The 22399-nt window shown below is 44.9% G+C and overlaps 2 protein-coding genes across 2 annotated transcripts in view; one reads left to right on the top strand and one right to left on the bottom strand.

The window, feature by feature from the left end:
* Positions 1-1388: 1388 nt before the first annotated feature.
* LOC135368640 (death domain-associated protein 6-like) lies at positions 1389-11306 on the bottom strand. Its single transcript, XM_064602047.1, has 10 exons — positions 11179-11306; positions 10864-10938; positions 10754-10780; positions 10605-10691; positions 8765-9214; positions 7708-7900; positions 7461-7610; positions 6042-6232; positions 5319-5562; positions 1389-2771 (listed from the first exon to the last, which is right to left on the bottom strand). Exons 1-10 carry the CDS (start codon positions 11299-11301, stop codon positions 2320-2322), a joined length of 1992 nt encoding a protein of 663 aa, XP_064458117.1. The 5' UTR covers positions 11302-11306; the 3' UTR covers positions 1389-2319.
* A 205-nt stretch (positions 11307-11511) lies between these two features.
* The window catches only part of LOC135368638 (formin-binding protein 1-like), a 51969-nt gene continuing 41081 nt past the window's right edge, over positions 11512-22399 (top strand). The window contains exon 1 of the mRNA XM_064602046.1: positions 11512-11722. Within this exon, the coding sequence (XP_064458116.1) occupies positions 11699-11722 (24 nt within the window). The 5' untranslated portion in view covers positions 11512-11698. The remainder of the gene's footprint in view (positions 11723-22399) is intronic.

The following is a 22399-nucleotide window of genomic DNA, read 5'->3' as shown; positions in this document are numbered from 1 at the left end:
AGAAACACAAAGCGCACGTCGGATTCGCCCCATTCTACTGCAAAATACATTCCCTACTACTTTGGTAATAGCTGGAAAAACAAAAAGAAAGATTGCGAAAACCGTCGTTCCGAGACGCGTAAATTGTCGGCCGAGCTCAGTTCTCCGATGCGGTGGAAGAAAAACGGGCACCCGCCGCTTCCTGTTTCCTCCTCGCTCTTCTTTCAGATAACTTGCAACCATGCGTCATCAGCGGAAGCTTAGAAAAGGAAAAGTGAAAGGGCAGGTACACGGCCTCCTCGCATCACTTCTTTCCAAACTTTTTCACGACTTATACGCATGAGCATGACCTTGAGGCGTCGGAGAGGGTTCTCTCCGCTTTCACTAGATGGCGCAGTATGGGGACGACAGGGGTGGGGAGACCGCACGAACGGCGCCCGTCCCACTCGGGACTGGTTTTGGTCCTTTGTGCTACCCACGTGGATTCGTATATAAGTAGTATATATAGTAGTATATAAGTTGTTGAAAGTATATATATATATATCATTAAAACTGCATAGCTGCTTCGTCGGACACTGATGAAAAGATTTCGCCTCCGGTTTTCGTTTCGGAGGTTGAGTATCTGAGTAAGCAACATTGTACCTCATACCAGAGTGGGAGGCTTCTGGGGAGCTACAGGGGTAGGCCAGCTTCATTTTAAAACCAGACAATGTGTCCGATGTTTGTGGAACACTGCATTCTGCTCTGACCCTTGCACAACTGCTGAACTGAAACAATTTGTCAACTGTGACCATGAGAAAGGTGATCACAAGAACGCAGCAACTCAATTTGTGGGGCAATGCAGCTTATATGTCATTTAATGATGACTCTTTTTCATTGACGTTTCTGGACGCACTTTTATGTCATACAATTATGTCATGCGTTTTTCTTACACCTCAAAAAGGAGTTCAGCTGTTATGCTAAAATCGATAAAACCCTCAGTCTAGGGGAACAGAAAAGACAAGAAACACGCATTAACAGAACCAATGCAGTACCGATACAAGCCCAAGTTTTAACCCCTTTTAACCAGTTATCTCCCTTCTTAAGGAACATCGAAAGCAGGGGTGCTTTCTGATGCCTTGAATGGTTCAAGTAATGAAAGACACATTGATGGCTAGTACAATTATAGAGAATACAGAAGATGCAGCTGTCAGACATTGCTAGGCACATAGATAAGATTTTGAGAATCAATAACTGACCTAACACTTATTTACCAGATTGTTGCATGCCCTGGATTAAACTCTGATCGCATAAAATCACCAGTGATATGACAGGCATCTCGACTCCTTCCTGAATTATTATAAACTGATTTCACACTATATTCTGTGTGAATGGCACATAACGTAAAATCGCATCACATTGAAAGCAAACATGTGTTAAGTGTTTATTTTTAGTTCAAACATTTCAATCGCTACTCAACATGCATGATGCCATCCGAATTCGTGGAAAATCTAAGGTATTCAATCACGAGACGCCTCCAAATGAGTGAACGCTGCTTGAAACACTGTACAAAGAGCTGCACAAATGTGTGCTGCCCTGCACAGGCATACAAACAGAGAGGGTGCTGCAACAGAGAAAATGTGGGTGAAAGGAATAATGTTAACTTACCCATGCAAGTAAAAGACAATGGCTTAAACCGAGTTACTGGAACCTACACTGCCTACAAGGTGGGACACAGATCCCTGAAGAAAGTTTGAATAGCAGTATCTTCATCTACATCCTTTGCTATCGACAACCTTTATACTCACTCAATGAGTGTACACCCAGGAGTTCATTTTTTATGTGAAGGCCTCCCCGATTTCACTGAAGCCATTTGTAAATAAAACAAAAGGCGTGCCCCTGTGTTTAGCGTGCAATTCTCATATAGCTTTCCCACAGATATTGCTCAGCCTAGATAAAAGTATACCATGTTCTTCCATGTGTGTAAACATAAATGACTTCTTAAAAGGATAAAACAGGACAGCCCAACACCAGTGCTAAGTATAAAAGGAACCCCACTGTACAAGTGCAAACACACCACTACAATTCCACTGTAAACAACGCCAGCATACGCAGCTTCTCCGCAGGAGAAACGAGTTCTGAACGAGTCCTCCTCGCACGCAACACAAATATGTTACATGTAACATGATGAGAGGCCAGTGCGGCACTGTGTGCCACTGCAGCAAACCTCTTCAAAGGTGCAAGACTGTCAAGCTCAACAAGTGCCACAGCTAGCCTAACCCACTCACAGGCTTTACTGTTTCCTGTACGCACAGATGAAAGCACTGTCGATGCAATTTCAGGAAGTAAATCATCCCAGGTTTAGGCCAGCTTAGGTTTCTTTGCAGGGGTAGCTACAATATCGTCATCATCGGATGGAATTTCGATTACTTCTGGCTCTGGTTTCTCCGGTTGCTTTTCCTTCTGTTGCTGTGCTTCTCCTCGACTTGTACATGCTAGTGTTGCTGCTTCTTCGTTTCTTTCTTTTGTTTCATTGTATTCTGTCTTGCTTATGGGTACACCTCCATGAGTCCTGTCCATATCGACTGTTGGCGAGGTACCCTGCGGAGTTGCAGATTCTTGAGCATGAATTTTTTTGTCAGTGGTTGGCTTTTCGTCTGGTGATTCTGTGTGCTCTGTCTCTCCTACAGCCATCTTGAGGTCCGAAGCATGAGTTTTTTCTGGCAAAGAGGTTCGAGAGTCTTCGGTTTGGGTGTCACCTTGAGATACCACTTCAGAGTTATCCTCATCACCCTCCTGAGTATCATCTTCACCTGCAACAGATGATGTGTAAAGTGCTAGAGGTCCTAATGCAAGTGTATGATTCGGAACAAAAATTTTGCTTCGGGTCGACAAGTCCGCAGAAAGTTATTACCACCAAACAATTATAAATTCAACGAAAATAGGGCTGTGTATCAAGCTTCCAATGGTTAAGCAGTGGTGAGAGAAAGACAGGTTATATAAGGTGGGAGAAACTACCAGCATCTGTCATCATCCCTGCCCTTCTCTGTTTACCAGTAAAGGAGCAACAGATGCAGACTTCATACATAGAGCCTGAAGTTTTAGGGTTTTACCCGATTCTTCCCCGAATTGAAGGTTGCCTCTTTAGGGTGAAACCAGATTTTTACCCGGCAAATTGCCCTCACTGGGATGTCTGTAGGAATGCACTAACTTACTTGTTTGGCAGAAAAGTGCAGTTACATCACCGTTTGTACCAAACCACTACAGTTAGTTTGAATAACTGAGCCCGATTTCTCCACGAATTTAGCGTACTGGAAGTTTTTTCACCCGAATTTGCATGAATTTAGTGCACACGTTTATTTACCCGATTTTTACCCCCCGAATGTAGGAAAAAATATTTCCCGAAAACTTCAGGCTCTATCATGCTCGTGCCACTTACTGACTTTTGGAAATTACGTTACTGTATGTTAATACAGAGCCCGAATTCTGAATAACTGAGCCCGATTTCTCCACAAATTTAGCGTACTGGAAGTTTTTTCACCCGAATTTGCATGAATTTAGTGCACACGTTTATTTACCCGATTTTTACCCCCCGAATGTAGGAAAAAATATTTCCCGAAAACTTCAGGCTCTATCATGCTCGTGCCACTTACTGACCTTTGGAAATTACGTTACTGCCAGGAACGAATCGTCAGAAAAAAATGGCATGTGCACAGTTGGTTTTGAATATCATTCCCAATGTGTAAAGGGTAGCAGTTTACAAGTAATTGTATTTGAAAGTCGTAAGTCCCATACAACACGTCCGTAGATGACATGAGGCATAACAAGAAATGTGTTGACATTATCGTATATGGCGCAGACTCGTAGCTGGCTTCATTGGTGGTGTAAGTGGATGTTTGTTCCATCTAAGTATATGCAGTAGGGATTTGTCATATTGCAGTAAGCCACACAACCAGCACCCTAAAAGTTCCAAAGGCGCATGCCTAACTGCGTAATCTAGCTGACATTTATTAGGCTGTTCAGGCTGTTAGGACAATCAGGCTATCTTGCTGGCCACAAGGAAAATGGCATACGTACACTGTATTTGATGTTCCGTGTGTTAATATAGGATGTGTCCAGCATGCCCCAATATGGTACAAGATTTTTGTTCACATAATCAGTGCACTTAGCAATTTGTGAGCACAAAAAGTGAACCAAAAGTCAAAGTAAATACGGTACAATCCCATTAATACAAATTAGATTCCCATTAGATTTGTTCAAATAAAGCGGAGTTAAAACTAAAGGGAACCGCTCTGAATGGGGGCTTGATGCGTTGGCAACATGTCCTTGTTGCGTCAGAGACATGTCATGGCTCAGTAGGCCTTGCCACACGTGCGTGGTCACGCGACTGCGGAAACATACAAGACTGATTCTTTACAGAATATTTATTTAGGGACAAGCACTAAAACAGCTCAAGGCAGTTGCCTGTACGCGCTTGCATTCATTTCTTCAGCCAGGACTCTAGAAATGTCGTTTGCGATGTTGAGCCCAACCCAATCACGAGCCCAGTGAACACTAATATATCATCAACCCCATTCGAGGATATATCAAATTGCTGCCTTATTCTTCGCTGTGGGGTCCCGCAGGAGGGGTCCCGATCCCCATAAAACAGTTGCCTTGCTTGCTTTGCAGACGACGAGTAACTTGCATCGTTCCGTGCTGCTGGTCACGTTTGCGCACACTATAACTAGGGAGAGACTTTTTCGAGTTAAACCCGATTCCGCCCGGTTATTCCCCCCCCCGAACTGACCTCCGACCAATTCGGGTTAAACCCGATTTCTCCCCGAATTCCAGTCACTATGAAGTCCTCAAGTGACGTTTCCACTGAAGACGAACAAAGGTCGCCACGTGTAACACATGTAAGAATGGGTCACTTACGTTCCCAGCAATACACCCATGTGTGTCAACACTGTCTATGCCTTCAAGGATTACTGCTGGAAGGTCATGATCCCCCCCCCCCCCAAACAAAAAAACAGAAAAAGAAAACAGAAGAGAGAATAGGAAATGACTTAATAGACAAGAGGAGAAACAAACTATCGCCCGATTTCTCCCGGAATTACACATTTAAAAATAGCGCCCGATTTTTACCCCCCGAATCTGAGAAGGGCATTTAACCCAAAAAAATCATTCCCTAACTATAACGGTGGTTCGTTCCTTGCTCCTCTTGTCTCTGGCAGAAGTATTGCTTTTATGGTAAACTGACTTATAGCAGGTAAACTCATTCGAGCATCAGTTCGAATTATCCGGAAGTTCGAATTAACGGGACCGAACTGTACTGCAAATCATGACACTCTGGAAGTCTACGACACAAGACTGATTACCTTCAGTTGTTTCGTCTGTGTCATCATCGTCGTCATCGTCATCATCACGTTTTGGTACTATGACTGCCTCATCTGCTTCATCTTCAGTCTCATCATCCTCTTCATTGCCATCATCTCCATCATCTTCCCCTTCTTTTTTCTCAGGTTTTGGGCTAGGAGGTGGAGACTGGTCACAGTCGTCTTCTTTTACTTCCTGTGGTTCCAGCTTCATCTCCATTTGTTTGTGGACAAATGAGTCAATGACCTAAAGATGGCAAACAATGGATGACACAAGCTGTTACCTCGTAAGACATCTGAATGTCCTGTACTAATTTTGTCTTTAGTGGCACCTTGTGTAGCGCCACTAAAAGAAAATCAATGCTGGCTGTGCTGCTCATAATGGCAGGTTAGTAGAACAGCGTCCTCCTAGAGCAAACAAGTTCCACCGTGCTCAGCATTTTAAAGACATCGTCGAATAAGACAGACACATGCATGGTTCTGTGTTAGACATAAGTGCACATGAAACATCTCCTGCCTTCTGAACCTGTTTGCACTCCTTTGCTGAATGGATTCCTATTATATTTGAAACACTGAGCCACTTTAGAAAATATCACTTTCCCACAGCACCGGTTTCATTTTCCCCCTTTCTACCTTGTTGAAATAGAAAATGTTAATAAATAATTGTAATTGGGGGTTTCCATCGGGAGACAACTGTGAAATAGAAAATGTATCACTACAGCTCACCTCAGTCAGTCTCTGCTTAGCCTTTGTGAAGTTTTCACCAAGTTTAGTTTCAAGTTCTGCGTCACCTTCAGCAGGATCTTTCAGTTCACCCTCGGTCTCAACATTGGCCAGTCGAGCCATTGCTAAGCTGAAGTCATCTTTTTGCCTCCTTTCCTGGAGGAGCTTGCCCACATCTCTGAACACTTCCTCAGCTGAAACAACGGTTTATTAAGCACTTTCCCAAACATCTGATAATGCACTGTTTAGCGCTACGGACATTTGTCATATTTCAGAAAACTCAACACACATTAAAAGACATTATGGAGAAAGTGTATGTGTGTATGCTGAGACACTGCTATGATGAATGATGAAAGCCACTGAAAAGGTTAGCCAGCTGTAGGACTCAAACCCACATCTTCTGGATTGCCGGTCCAGGGCTCTACCAATTGAGCTAAGCTAACACGCCTTCTCACTGACTTCCAGGGTGCGTCATCTGAAGGGACAAACCAGCCACACTCCTCTCACTCATCCTCCTTTCACTCTTACATTTTTGCTCACTCATACACTTCAGTGAGAGAGAGTGTGGCTGGTTTGTCCCTTCAGATGACGCACCCTGGAAGTCAGTGAGAAGGCGTGTCTTTTGCAAGCAAATTGCAAAATTTGCAAAACTTTGCCATGAAATATGTTTTCATTTGACCTGGAGCTAAGATCCTATCCAATCGTTGACACAGAATCCTACCAGAAGTGTAATGTAGCCGTTCAGTATCAGCATGGTTACCGGAGCATGTTTTCCTCTCTGAGCTGCTTCTTCATCAGAAAATGTCTCTGTCGGTGGCTTTTTGGAAGCCGCTACGTACGGAACGATTCCCAGACGCTGTGTGCGTCACATAATCTCTTCCTCCATTCACTGACATCTGCGTTTTGCCACATTTCTACTGATTTCGACGGCAGGTATACGACGACGTTGTTGTCCAAACCGAAACCATGCACCCACGTGGTTCCGCGGGGTGTGTGCTCTCGGTCGCCCACAATTGGCAGAGAGAGACGTTGATGACGCCATCCCGCTTTGAAGGGATGTATCCGGCGGTCACGCCCCGCTATTTTTGAGTGGTAACTGCGCCCCCGGTGCACTGAATACGGTTAAAAGTTGCTATTTTTTATGCAAAATTATTCGTCGCAAAATTAGAGACCCACAAAGTGACCTCTAAGAACTGCAGGATCAAGGTACTGCGAAATTCAGGTCCCACAAAATATTCCCAAACGTCTCTCCATCCACATTTCTGAATTATTAATAGCGCAAAATTGGCCACTTATAAAGTAAATCATATAACCCATGAGTGAACAGACATTTAATGGAAATGTCAGCGATAACATTTCCTATCCATACCTGTTCACATTGCAAAATACAGTCGCCCTAAAAATCTGGAAGCATTTACGTACCAACGCTTTGCACCTGACAGTCTCTTAAACCGAGGCTCGATTCTTCATTCTGCGACTTTACGATACTGAGCACGTCAGTGTAGTCGGGAAAGATGCCCTTCTTGTTTACAAACTTCTCAATGCTCTTGTTGACTTCTGGATACCGTGAACCTTTACAGGAGCATGAGAAAATGTAGAAGGAGCAGCAAGAAAAAGGAACATAGAACACGTGTTAAATGAAACAAGCTGCTGTAACTTGTGAACATACCACCGTATCTGAGCTTCTTTTCAATCACCCTTCCCGTCTTCGGTCGTCTCCCCTCTAGCTCACATATTTTGAGCCAAACCTTCATGGCTTTAGCTTTAATTCGGCTTTCCATTAGGTACGGTGAGTTAACGTCGTCCGGATCTTCCCAGTCTACCTCTTTTTCTTCCAGTTTCTTGGCAGCTCTTGCTAACTTCTGAAATGCAACGACTAGGGATGTTAACGTACAAATCAGTAAAGGCCATGCAGACACATTGCAATGAGCAACAACATGATAGACATCCCAAAAACCCCTCCCCCGCTAGCTATGCCAGTGGTCAACCATATATAAGTTTCTTTTCAGTACCTTTCCATTTGTGGACTGTTGCATTAACAAACTTGGCAAAAAAACTTTTAACCAATGTTTTATGTGTGTCCCTACTTATAATCAGGACTGTGTTGAGGAAAGGTTAAGAAATGTGCTTTGCATGTGCCACTAACCAAAGAACAAACCATGATTTGGGCTTGCACCATATATTTGAATGCATTTCTGAATTTCTTCCAATTAACGAGAGTCAACTGTACTTCCTGTTTCTGAAAAACATATTTTTACCTCTGGGTACCATCTTGGTACCACTTTGTTCTTTGCCACAAAATATGCATACACAAATGCAAAGAAAAGTATTACTACTACAGCAGACTATCACTAAACCAGTAATCTGTGCTCGCAGCAACTTCGCCCTGACAGAGTCAGTTGTAATGTGGTCCTGAATGCAGTCGGTGCATTTGGGGAATAGTTACTGGAAAAACGTTGATGAATGGAAGGAGTGAATATACTACTCCCAGTATCCCAGTATGCACTGCTTTGTGTAGCCATCCAATCATCAAATCCATCAATCCAAATTCGATCTGCAATGCGACATTCCCTACAAAGTAAAGGAATACAACACATGACCCACAGTGAAGCTTAACGTTTATCTCGCCCTAGTCTCGCCTCGGCACAGCTCTGGTGTCAGGAATCAAATGTGGTCGCACACATTAACAAACACATGCACGACTTGTATTCTAACTTCAGACTTACTTCTAAGTGTCGGGTAAGTCGTCGGATTGCATCTTCTTTTTTGTCTGAGTCGCGATCGCTTTGTGCCCCCCGGGCATGCTCAACACCGCTGCTTGTCTCATTCTCCGAAGTTGCCGTCTTAGACCTTGACTGTTTCACCAATGTTCCATTAACGTCTTTTCCCTCTTCGCCGCTCGGCGCACTGCTCTGCGTCGCTTCACCATTCACAGAAGTCTTTTTTGCTTTGGGACACTTGTCTTTGTAAGCTCTAAGTTCGTCACTGAGTTCCTTTATATATACAAACACATTCTTCGGGTCTTCCGTGACCCTCTCAGCAAGGAACTTGACTGTATCGTAAAACTTGTCAGAAGCTAAATAGTGCAGATTGGCTTGCTGGACATCATGGCGAATGCTGTCCAGGATCTTGCAGTCGTTGGCAGTGTGCATCAGAGGTTGGCATGCTGATAAAAACTGTGAATAAACACCATCAGTCACAGTGGTAATCTTCAATCTCATAATCACTGAAATGTGCACTATTTGAACTACTTGGTAGTACAAGGCATGTCATGAACTTTTTTTCGAACTGCAAAATTTTGGGTCGAATCTTGGGGTTCGAGTGGTTTTGAGGAACCTCCTACATTTCTGCGAGCTTCGAGCAAGTTTGTGTGGCTCGATGACATTTCAAAGCAGAAATATGAAAGACGTGCATGCTACGCATCGTAACAGGTTTCATGGTTCATGTAGGGCAGAAGTACTGTTCCGTGTCTTTCTAAGTGTCCTTACCTTTACCTTATGAGCGGACCTTTTGCACAACTGCCTATGCGCACGACCTTGAGTCGCCACACAAGGTTACCTCACTGTTCAATAGATGGCGCTGGATGGGGACGACAGTGGATGAAGACACGTCGGTAGTGACAAAATCTCAATTGAATGACTCGTGGCACAGGAAGAGAAAGAACTAATAGTGCTTTATTAAATACCATCTGAATTTTACATTAATTAACTAAATGGTAGCTCTCTTGTACGTGCTAGCAGGCTAGGTGGCGTATGCTACCACCTGATGCAGAGGGAAGGCCATTATCCATCCATCCATCCATCCATCCATCCATCCAGGAGTGGGGACACCATGCGAACGCATCGGCCCCACCCCAAGACTGGTTTTGGTCCTTAAAGTATGAACCGCATGGCTTGAAAAGCGTCCAAATTCTTTCCGAACCGAATTTGGGACCAAACTTTTTTTGGAGAACAGAATGCGGTGATGCACGGAAAAAAGTTCGGTCCCGCTTCCGGTTCGGGCAGTCTTCGGATAGTTTTTCGTGCCATGCGGTTCAGCCTTTATGCTACCCATGTGGGTTTGTTTTGGCACGCGCCGAGGGTGGTTCGCTGGGGAGCTGCCAGGATACAACGCAAAGGGGAAAAGGTCCATTGTGATAGTGCGGTGACTGATTAAAAACAATCAGTACTCTAGCGACACTTGGGCGCAAATACTATTGTGCATTATTGTTTCTGTGTGGGTACTTTGTTGGAAATAGAATCTGAATCAGGTGAAGTCATTGCAGTGTGAAAATCACTCTCCATATGAACGGACTGCATGTTGTAAAGACATGAACATTTTTCTTGTTTTGTAAAAAGAAACGTTTGGGTGTTGATTCATGCGCTTTATGAAAACTCGTCAAAGCTACGAAATTGCAGATTTGGGGGTTGCGTGTGTGCAAACGTGTCGAGCCTCTTCGGATTTTGCGACTTTTGCAACTTTTTGAAAAAGTCTGATTTTCTTAGAAGCCCTGCAAAGTCGAACCGTGGCTGATTCGCGACGTCAGTAGTTACAATGTTTAAAATAGGCACATCATCCTTTTTTCACCTTTTTTAGTACTTCATTGGCTCTTGCTGTCATCTTAACAAGTACAGGTGACACCTGATAGTTTGCCCGATGAAGCAGCTCTTGATCCTGGAATACAAAACGGTTCGTGTCAATAGGAATAATAAAAGTGTAGCGAAGAAAGCACTTACGTCGATCTTCTTTATCGGGACGATCAGCTGCACAGCAGAGCCACATATTATTGATTAGGTGGGAAATAGCGAACACAGGCTTGTAGCAAATGCATAGCCAAAACACTTACACTTTGCTCTTTGCCATTTTTCACATCCTCTTCATCTACACAGTGCGATTCTTTTCTAATGTTCGCTTTGGTGTCCTAAAACGTTTCAAGAACATCATGCAGTCAAAACAATAAATTGTTACAGAGTTGAAGATCTCCATTTTCCAATTTAGTATTTTCGAAAACAATGTTCAACGTGCTTAAAAATGGGGGAAGGAGGCACATCGCTTGGTTTGCTTTGTAGTGTAGTGCCCTTTTCAACGATTGCTGTCTACACAAAAGCAATTCATGCACTGAAGTCTCAGGAAGTAGTTTATGGACCGGGGGTTTACGTACTGAAGCAGTAGGTATTTTGTGATTTTTTTCCGTGCTTTCTTCGTCATCCGATATTAAAATTATCTCCGACACCGAAACAATACCAGACATGACGTCCGCCATTAGTGCGGACCATGGTCCCATGGTGGTGAACGGCTGAACGCGAGCGGCCAACAAAGCAAAGCCAAAACCACCCCAGCATTAGAAAAAACAACAATCATTGTATAAAAACTTTATATTGAAAACAGATGGGTTTCCATATGAAATATAAACGTTTGTACAGATTTTTTTTTATGAGGCAACATTTTGTAGAGTACACGACGTCCACCAGAAGTCGCGACCTGCGAAACAAGGGCAGCCATCTTGAAAACGACTGAACGAGTGGACTTACAGGAGGGTTTAGGAGTGCACGAAAAATGAAGGCTCTGATCAGTGTTTCTGAGGCGTAAAATACACTTTTTTGCAGTGAAATAAGTCGCATGATCGTTCAAGAACATCTGAGTCATCTGTTGTGACCATTTGGATATTTACCAATGAAACCATGAGCTGGGGATTGGAACTTTGGGTAAGTGCAGTGGCTCCTTTCTGTGGTGCTGTCGGCGATGCTCAAAACACACATTGAACTCGTGCTTTGACAGAGCAGCACGTTTCTGTTTTGTTGTAGATCTCGCGCGATATATACTGCATCTTAAGTACACTGCGAGAACCCTATTTTCTCTCCGAACGATTATCGACGAAAGACAACAGGAAGAGTTTATTGCCGATCGCAGTAGGCCTTGTCCTTGTTATTAAACCTGCAATTTTCCACACTGCGTTGTAAGAATGTAACAAACGGTGCATGCCTCAAATGTGCGCATGGGATTTTGTGCTACCATTCAGCGTAGAACTGTTTTCCCTTGATGCATGAGTCACTGACATCCACGAAAAGGGATTATGCCTTTCAGCCTTGTGTCTGTCGGCCAGACGTAATTTCTCTCGACCATCTCCATCCAGCGTGCGTCAGAGACATCACATGAATATGTGAGGCTGCTTCAAAGAAATTTAAGCGTGCTTCCGTTTCTGGCAGTTATGTGTTCGACGTGTTAACGAGGGACAAGAAAGCTGCGAAAGTAGTTTTAATATTGGCGAAACAGTATTTCGTATCAGCAGTCACTCCAAGAGCACGTGACGCATCAAGCTCTGTCTCGCTGAGGTGTTATCACGATGTGATGCAAGGCCCGGAGCAGGACAAGGGATAGCGTCGCAATGTTTGGACGGCTATTTCGCCTTTTTTTTTTCCTTGGCCGCTCGCGGTAGGGCAGAATGCCAAGTAGGAGATAAACCAGAATCGAAGTGGGAACAACATCACGGAGCATGAACTGCTGCGTTTGTGTCATCACCGAGATCGACATAGCGGATGCAAAGGACTTAAACAACAGATAACAATTTCCTCAGTAATTAATTCCTCAGTTTAGTTCCCTGCTTCGGGTTGCATCCTTGTCATCATGAACCAGCTTGTCTGCGCCCTCTCTCTGTTGTCGATAGCGGATGCACTCTTGTGTGGTGGCACGATGTCCTGTCATTGCACACTTTTCCGCGCGCGAACCGGCTGGTATTGCAAGCTTGTGTAATTTTCTGGGGATGGAAGGCGCCACTCGCCAGCTTCTGACTCTTGCCAAAATATTTGAGCAGCTTTGTATGATTGCATTGGAGTCTGAGACAGTCCTTGAGGGAGTGGTTCTCAGATAATACGACGCTGGTCTGATCGCGTAGATCGTGTAGCCGTGTTGGTTCATTGCGAGATCCGAGGAGATACGACGCGCAACACGATGCTGGGGAGCGTAGCGATTCATCGGACCGCGACAGGATTGTAAAGCGACTCTAGTCTTGCAGAAAGGTCTTCCTCAGGTCGTCCGAACTCCAAAATACTATTTGCAGCGTTTCTGGTTTAGTGAAGAGACCTGTACTGCTAAGGAAAGTGGACGAACAAAATGATGCAGGTGGCCCAACTCGTCTCTTGACCGAATATCTTCTCCCTCACGGTCCGTTGTGTACAGAATCACAAATGAAAGGAGAGAAAAAGCGCGTTTCATTTGGGTCTGTGACTCATTCTTTGATTGCGGGAGGGCTTCGACCGGAAGTTTGACGTCACCTGTTGCTAGCAGCTGTGGACGTCGTGCCCTTCGGTCGGTGTGTCATTTTATGTATTTGCATGGGGCAATCACGCGTCCAAGCTTACCACTGCGTTACTGGAGCAACCTTCTCTACGACAAACGCAGACAAGCTTTCACGTGCGACAGCAACTACCGCCCCCTTTTTTTGCTCCTTCCTTTTGCATTCCTTCTTGGAAGAATTTATCGCCAGGGTAGTTGCGTGCTCGAAGGTGTTTCGAAGTTTCCAAGGAAGCGGCATTTTGATGTGATCCCGTTTCCTTTGCCGGGGATCAAGGTCGACGAAATAGCGGAACTTATTGTCGTTCCTCAGAACGGTTCAATTTCTGCTTACGAGAAATGCTCTAAAAAAAAGAAAGAAATGAAGTGGAACCAGCCACCGCGTACGCGTTTTTTGTGACAAGTACCACGACTGCACAAGTATCATAAAAATGTCATATATGCTTCCCGTTTTTAACAAATCGGAGAGGATTGGATGGTACGTCTTCTAAGTCCGAACTGCAGGAACAAATGTTTCCCACACCTTGAATTGTAATGCGTGATGATTTACACGGTTCGTCGCGCCGCAGTTGAATGACAAAGCGGTACGTGTTATAACATCGCAAAATGGATGTAAGTTCTCTTAGTAACATGTTCAACGCAGCGTAACGCCTCAGGCCACCTGGCGTGATGAATAAATAGTCATTTTATGGGGCATGCTTCCTTTGGGGGAGTGTTTGGAGAAAGTTTTCAGAGATCCGAAGTCTCGGACGTCACAACTGCCTTGTCACTTGAAAGAGAAGAGGGCTGGAGCGGCACCTGAATGCTGTTTATCAGTTACATATCCGTTGACGAGACAGACCGTTCGGTATTGCTAGGCAACACTGAGAGCTGTTCAACTCAGCTGTCAACTTGTGACGGGTTTTTACGTGTGACGCACTGCTTTGTACCGCTCCGAAGCACGTTAATCCCCTGTGGCATGCGCCTGAAGGAGCTGGAAATGCCGACACGGAACGTAAACTGTGCAGGCATGTGTATGTGACATCCGCATGCGTCGAGGGACGCTGTTTCTGCTGCATGCAGCAAGCAATACGAGGAAGGAACTAACTTGGCAAAGATATTACTTTGGGCCCCAGTGCATAGAAGTCGCATCGGTCTGTTGTCGAAATTGAGGTGGAATGAGAAAATGTTGTTTACATTTTTTATTCGTAGCTCCATTATATGGGTTAAGGGCAGCTAATAAGCAGACGACATAAGCGTAAGCAGACGACACCCTCGGCCCTGTCGTCTGCTACGGAATATCTTGTGGCTGAGCCGCAGAACACTCCCCGTGGTTCGTAGGAGCACGGTCGGAGCACGTGGTAGGAGCAAGAAAATATATTACGATTTGCCTTCATCTTCCGCTGGAGTATTCCGGGGTAATGTCGCTCTGTGAATTGGTACACGGATATTCCTGGTGAATATACCAGGCGTCTAGCTTCTTCAGGGGTGAACGAAAGTTTCGGATCAGACGTGAACGCACTCTTTAACTCGTTATCACGAGATTTTTTATCTTCTTTTTTGTTTTTGTTTCCTGGAATGGTGTGCATAATCGAAGCTGTATTTGCGTTTGAGCACGCGACTGTTAGTCGTATGATTCTTATCGGAAGCAAAAAGCAGTGTATGAACAGTAAGCGCAGATAGCAACCTGGTCAACACCAAACGGCACATTGTAGTGAAAGTTCAAGTACATGGGGGCTACGTGGCTGGCAGGTGTCCTATCAGTGCCGTGCTTCAATTCGCAGAACTGCGCATGAAAGAAACAACCTTGGTCTCCCCGTCCACGCACTTTCGGTACATTGTGCCCCTTGGGACGGGACGAAAAAATCACTTGCTTCATACCAAATATTTGTTAACGTTTTGCTGCCCAACCAACTAGAAAGACAGTTAGAGCTGTATTAAGTCAGAAGCAGTTAAGTGACAGTTACATGACTCAGAAAGTCATTAGCTACAGGAAAAGTTACAGAAACTAAAATGTAATTCAATTACAGTTACTCATCAAATGTAATTGAGTTACTCTCGAGTTGCACCAGGCGGTGTTCTTTCAGTTAAGTGGCCAAATATTATAAAAATCTCCCACAACGTATTTAATAATAATGTTGTGCATGCACGAGGTTCATACTTTACAGAAATTACACATTACACAAATATATATATCAACGACGAAATCTGTGTCTAGAAAGGAGCACTTGAACAAGCAAGAAAGCACATGCCGCACTATGGCCCAGTTTCACCAACGCCGATTAACATTTGAACCGAGATCAACGGTCCCTTAACTTGAATTTAACGCTTAAAACATTCATCATGTCACCAACTAACGTTTGTAAAAAAGAATTTAGTGTTAACTTCAGGTTTTAGCAACCCTTGATCTCGCTTCAAAGTTAACCAGCGTTGGTGAAACCGGGCCTATATAGTACAAGTCGCGGTACTCATTAAAGATGTAAAGAGAGATGAAAAATCTACATGATTAATTGGGTGTGATGAATGTCCACACAAAGTTAAGACCTTGTGTGAGTATTACGTTTGAAATGAGCGCTAAAGCATGGGTAAGACCAGAAGCTGTGTGAAAAATGGAAAATATGATCGCAGTAGAAAGGTCTCAGCCTTTGGAAGGAGACTGTACCGCAGACAGAAATTCACAACGGAATCGTTAAACCGCAGCAGAAAGTAACTGTCACTTGAGTACGCAAGATATAGACAGTAATTAAGTTACCTATTTGCCAAAGTACAGTAACCCTTCGTTATAACAAAATCGCATTGTTCGAAGACACTCGGGCTGTCCCAACCGAAACGCATGCGTTCCGATACCGATTATTCGAAGACCCTGCCAATCTCTCCCTTTCTTTCTCCCCCCCCCTCTCTCTCACACACACACACACTCTTTCCCACGTAAGTTAAAAGGCTGCAAATGTTTGTTTTCCTTCTTTCATACTTTCTTTTATTGAATTGTCGCTTATATCGAATATTTCTTCGGTCCGGTTGTGTTCGTTATAATGCGAATCTACTGTATCTAGGTGCAGTGTTTAACTGCAGTAACTTTATTACTTGTAATTACTCTACAGCTCTGCTTATTACAGGAAGCAGTCTGCTGTTATTTCTTAATTTCTTTTTCCCTTCTTTTCTTCTTCAAAGCAGTCACTGTGTAGAATATATAGTCCGCATTCCGGGATGGCGTTCCAGGATATTGTCCACGTGATATCTGGATACATTGCTGCGCGTAAAAGGTGGGGAGTGAAGGTACGCTTCTGAGATCACGCAACATGCATTCATCACATCAAGATTGAAAAGGATTGAGAGCCTTTATGAAGGTGGCCTCCTTTGTGTGGTAACGGAAGGTGTTCTTATGGGTGCACTGGGCGACCTTTTGTTGCTGTTCTGTTGTGTCTAGTGCTTTGTGTCTTCGAGAGGTTGGTTCACCGACGTTGCATCACCGCTTGTGTTCGGGTAGGTTCATTGTCACAGAGGTGACGACAGACGCGTGGATACGGCGGAGGAGAGTTATTGATTCCACCGGAAATCGCTCATCGTCCGTGAGGGACGTTAATTGCGGTACGCTGAGATTTCGGCCCGCTCAAGTGGGGCAAAAGTAATCTACGCACGGACCCCTGTGTGGCGTCGCTCGTAGATCATATAGTTGTCTCGCGAAGTAAAGCGGTAAAGCCACGAACCATCATCACAGGGAGTGACACAACTCCCGATGGAGGGACAGGCACGGGAGTGACGCCATGAAATTCCATGTAGCGTGGCACTTTTTATTGATTCTTCGAATTTTGCAGCTGGCGCCCCCTAACATGACGTCCCACGGTAGGCCGTCGATGATATCATCGTCACCGGAGTTGAGAAAGTCGGGACATGACGTTGAGCATCTTCTACTACTTCAAGTTGGGATATATAGTTGAGCATGATTGAGCAGGCATTCGATTAGACAATTTTGCAAAGATGCGCGCGCCACCAAGCGCGCAGCGCAAAGCAGCATGGGAACTTTGAGGGACACTGCTCCGTCGTCTGCTTCGGTTATGCTGCTGCGCACACCGGGAATTTTGTTGTTCTGCTACCTCCGTCTCTGGCCGTCTCGTGATGCTCTATGGCCCTCAAAGTTCCCATGAGCACTTGTGTGCCGCAGGTGGCGCTTGCTTTTGTAAAACGGCAACGGTATTTTGCCGTTAGAATGTACAGTTTCTATGCGTGTTCATTTCTCGTTATCAAGGACCTCATGGCCATATTCTGGACATGATGTGTCCAGGCGATCCAGGACACCAGTGACGTGTTGTCTAAGAATGAGTGCGGTGGTCGTGCGGGGGTACGACTGTACTGACCCCTTCATGATTCAATCGCCATTTTGATGCGGAGGCGTAGCTTCAACGATACAGGCGCAGTTTTGCAAGCGACTATGGTTTGTGAATGCCCCTCGGTGCTGCCTCATACAAGTATGCGGAAGACAGGCTTAGCAGCATAAACTTCTGTCCGGCAAAGAAGCGCTGCCTGCCGGGTTCGCGTGAAATGGAAAGCAGTCGTCCACGTGACTTCAATGCGTCCGACGGAACCGTCCCGCCGGCCTTTCATGTCTTTGAGGTCGTCGAATCAAGTGACCCGCGGGGGAACCCAGTCTCGTTCGGAACCTGCTCTCCTCGGGCTGCATTTCATTAGGCTGCAATGCGACGGTCAAGTCGAGCTAGAACGCACGTTGAAGACATTACACTACACTGACATTTCTTTTCCTTTCTTTTTCGTTACACTAGAATTGGATCCGTATGTTTCACGGCGCATCTAATGACAGCAGGTGACTTGGGTCGGCACATTTCTAGAAATACATTCAATATCACGTCCTTGCAGGCTTTACTCGCAGCTATAGGGTTCCGTGCTTTGGGTTTGAATTTGAGGGCGGATTCGACTTACGTTTTTTGTTTATTTATGTGCAAGAAATCGGCGTTTTTTTTTTGTCACTTTTCTGGTATGTTCATGGCTTGCTCTGCAGTTATCGGCGCATATAAGTCGCAAAGTGATTTCAAAAGCCTGCGTCGCACCGCAGCCTTAAAACCAAAAATCGATACAATACTAGCCTCTGTGAGACATCACAAAAGGGACACTTTATTCCTGCACAGCGAAGTGGTGGCACCTAAATCGTGAAAGCAGAGCAATTTTTTTTTATGAAGTTACAAAGATGAACATTTTTGAAGCATTTCTTTTTAAATTTAACGTGCCACAGCGATTAACCACCCTAATCTTTCCTCGGGCATTCATTTGTATTCGGTGTTTTTCGGTTAAAAAATTAAAACGCGGAGCCCTACTCACAGCCCATCAGTATCAGAGTGACCCGTGGCCTATCGTTTTTCATCAACATCACAGCCCGTCATTCGACTTCAACTTCAAAACGCATCACAGGACACCAGCTTCAAAACTCAACATTCAAGATAGCGATGGAAATTGATGTTCTGAGGCTGGAACACAGAAGAAAGGACAAACAGAGCACACAAGCCTCAAGTGCCTAAGAACAATGAAAGAAGGAAGTTACTGAAAACGTTAGCCAGCTGTAGGACTCGAGCCCACATCATCTACAATCTTCTACATCACATCATTCTTCATGGGCGTGATGGTGAATGATGTCCATGATGACCATTGTGAGTGATTTGCCGACATGTGGTAGGAGCTCATTAAATTTCTGAAAACGTTGGTTCTGGAAAATGTGTAATTGTCTGGAAGGAAGACACTTTCATTTCGTGTGGGTCATTCTCAACATCTTCAGGGAGGTGGCTAAAACAAAACGATCGCAAAATCGTTGCTTCATTTCTGGAAGTCCACCAGATGGATGATTCTACCAGATCACGATGTGTTGTTCCTCGAGTTCTTCGCGCTGGACGATTGCTAAGTGTCCACGGGATCCGGAGGGCAGCAAGACGATAAACGTACGTTGACTGAAGTGACCTGCAGATAACGATGGCGGACTTTTTATCTGCAATGTTTTCGGTTTGCATCTCTGTAATAGGCGTCTGGACGAGAGGAACGAAGATACGTGCAGTTGGCATTGCGATATGCATCTAGAGCACATGGAAGACGGCCAGCCATTTCTTTTTATGTTAATCTACGGAACCTTGCGGTCCTGCGGTGTCACGATGTTCCTTGTCGCCATCGCTTCTCCCGCCTTGTCGGATTTGTCACATAACCCGGAGTGCTGTGCGTCACATGATAATGGACAGGCTCGCAGTGGGACCGCGCGCCCCATCAGACGCAACGGGTTTCGCTTCACCACGTTGCATCATTTTCTCCACAACGAACCACACTGTGCACTCTAAGCAAAAGGAGTAGTTTTAGTTCTTTTCGGGATCATGTGCATTGCCGCAAGCATTAGTAACTAAATGCATGCCGTATGTGCGTTAAGTTTGGGGACTTATTTATACAGTGCGGGGAGTAAATTTCAGGGTTATAGACTAAAATGGGGTGTGGCTGCAATCTGGGGATCTATAGTCGTGTTCAGCTTAAATTGTCGGTGCATCTTTTTCTCGGTATATTTATCCACCAGAACACAATGTAGTATACATGAAGCGTTCTGTATTATCACTTTTTTTTTACTCGTCTTACATGTAAATTTACTCCTAATTATTATTAATATCACTTCTTTCTCTTCATATTTATGTCCCGCAGTAATTATTTTCACGGGTCAATATAATAAGAATACGTTATAAAGCTCACCTACAGCTCCAGTTCCATTCTTATGTTGAACACAACGATATAAGCTGTAATTGCTTCCAGATTTACTTTTTTTTTCTTCTTCTTCTTAGAGTGAGCAGATCAAACCCGGTTTTCGTGCCGCCAAAAACGCACCGCACCGTACATTTCGGGATGCGGACCGTCCCCTGTGGGACAGTCATCTCACCCTAATGAGATCAAGGATGGGACACAGCGTGAATATTAGAAGCCTGTACGCGTCACACCCGATGTAGAGGGGGGGGGGGATGTAGAGGTGTGCCCCATCCTCAATGACGTTATCCCCCCCCCCTCCACGGAAGGACAGACGTCTGTGTAGGCCCCCCACCCTGCGGTTAGTCACCTTGCGCTGACCGGCGGCCATCTGCTCCTAGGGCGTCGACCGTCGACCCATTGGAGGCGGAGGCCTGCAACGTGATGAGGCCTGACGGAAGTCTTCCCAATCCAGCCAGTGTTCTTTTAACGGACCCTGTGTGCGCGTGGGTGGTTGGATGGAGGAATTCCGCATACGGATGAGTCGAATGATTATGTAGAGTCTGAATTTGCAGTGTCACTTTTACATTCCAATTTTCTCTTGTCCCGTATATGTTTCGATTTAGAATGCTCTCGTTCCTTTATTTAGTACTTGTGTAGGAATACTGGAGCTGTTCGGATGACATGGTAGTATGCTATTCTAACCATGGTGTCGAACCGAAATGTTTTTCGTTCCGGTTCAAAGAAAACGGTTCACTTCCGGTTCCGCTCCGGTGCAAACAAATAACGGTTCGAACCCGTTCAATTTCACATGGTGTAAGGAGAATTCATAGCAGCTAAAAATAATCCCATTTATTCTTATCAACAGAGAGAAATAACGAGGTTAGAATGTCCTACCGTGTGAGTAATAGACAAACAAGGATCCCGTCTTTGCGCTCTGGCACGTTGTGGTAATGCGAGGTTTGAGGAGTTTCCTATCCTCAAACACCGATGGATGCCATGTATTGTGCACTTGAGGTCCCGCGTTACGTACCCTTGAAGGCCAAATTGTTGAATTTTCCATCTGAACCAAAAACATATTTTCGGTTTCGCTCCGGAGCATAAGGTTTTTTCTTGTTTGTTTTAGGTTCAGGCTTTCGGTTCGGATCCCCGACTCTGACCGCCACTTGGTGCTGGTTTGTTTTTATGAGCTGACGACGACGGTTACATTCTCCATAGACCCGATTTATTATGCACGTTCACGACTGACATTTTCACTGCGATTTCTGCCATACATACTCAAGTGTGCGTTGTCAGACATCGTGTCCTTTACCTCAACGTATCTCACTCTCGCCTAATTCTCGTCTCTATCCTCTGCCATCCATGAAGTAAGCCATCCGTTAACCTCAGCGACCGTTTGTCGTCTGCATAGCACGCTCCTGCTATGTAGTATGCACGCTTGCTTGCGTGTCTCGCCACTTGATTCTTTTCCGTCTGACCCCTTCTCTCCCTTTCTTCTCCTTTTCTTGCTTATTTAATTAAACAGTGGTCTAACTCACGCATCACTCCTTGGAAAAGGAAAGTATGACCATGAAAGAGACGGCGCCGCTTTTTATTCGCGCGAAAGAACGGATAATGTGGCTGGTAATTGCGCTTAATGGAAACGAGTGTTATTGTCCACCATTGCTGTCTCGTGCTTTGAGCTCGAGGTCTACACGACAGGACGGAGGCCCCCGTGTGAGGGACGACGACGGAATAAACTGATGTGCTGGCCCGTATACGGTGTATCGGGTTTCGGCTCGCTGAGTGAGATGTTGTGCAAAGGAGCACGTTGCCCCTTGTCTTCAAAACGCTCGCGTGCTGGAACGAATGTAGATGTATAGGAGGGAGTCATATCCCACTAAATGCGATGTATAAAAACTGACTTATTATTATTCTTTTTTTTTTATGTCTTGTCGCTGTCAGCAGTAAGAGCATGGGCACTTGCGTGTTCAGACGTTTGTAGAAGCAGGCCGTGAATGTATTCTGAGACAGCATAAGAGTCACAGTCACAGGATATATCTCCGACGACAGTTAATGTATTCCGTGGCATACGAGAAGATGTCGGGCGCCAGACGATGGCGAAGCGGACCCACATTGACGCGAATATTTTTCTTTTTTGCTTCAAAAGCACGCAAATGTGCACCAAGTATGCAATCGTCGACGAGTGTACACAAGGAACAGTATGAAGCACTATCTTGCGCCTCGGAGGCGTCGTGCGCCTACCTAAGCCAATCAGAGTGTTTCTTTGTCTTCTTCTTCTTCTTTTTTTTTCCAGATTTGTGGGCGGTGTTGAGACAGGACTTGTCTTCCACCAAAGTACATAATCAAAACGATCCTTGTGACATAGCGCCATGGACAAGTGTATTGAGGCAAGGGTG

Source organism: Ornithodoros turicata, chromosome 9 (genome assembly GCF_037126465.1).
Source record: "Ornithodoros turicata isolate Travis chromosome 9, ASM3712646v1, whole genome shotgun sequence".
Taxonomy (NCBI): Eukaryota; Metazoa; Arthropoda; class Arachnida; order Ixodida; family Argasidae; genus Ornithodoros; species Ornithodoros turicata.
This window is presented reverse-complemented; position numbering and strand designations above follow the sequence as displayed.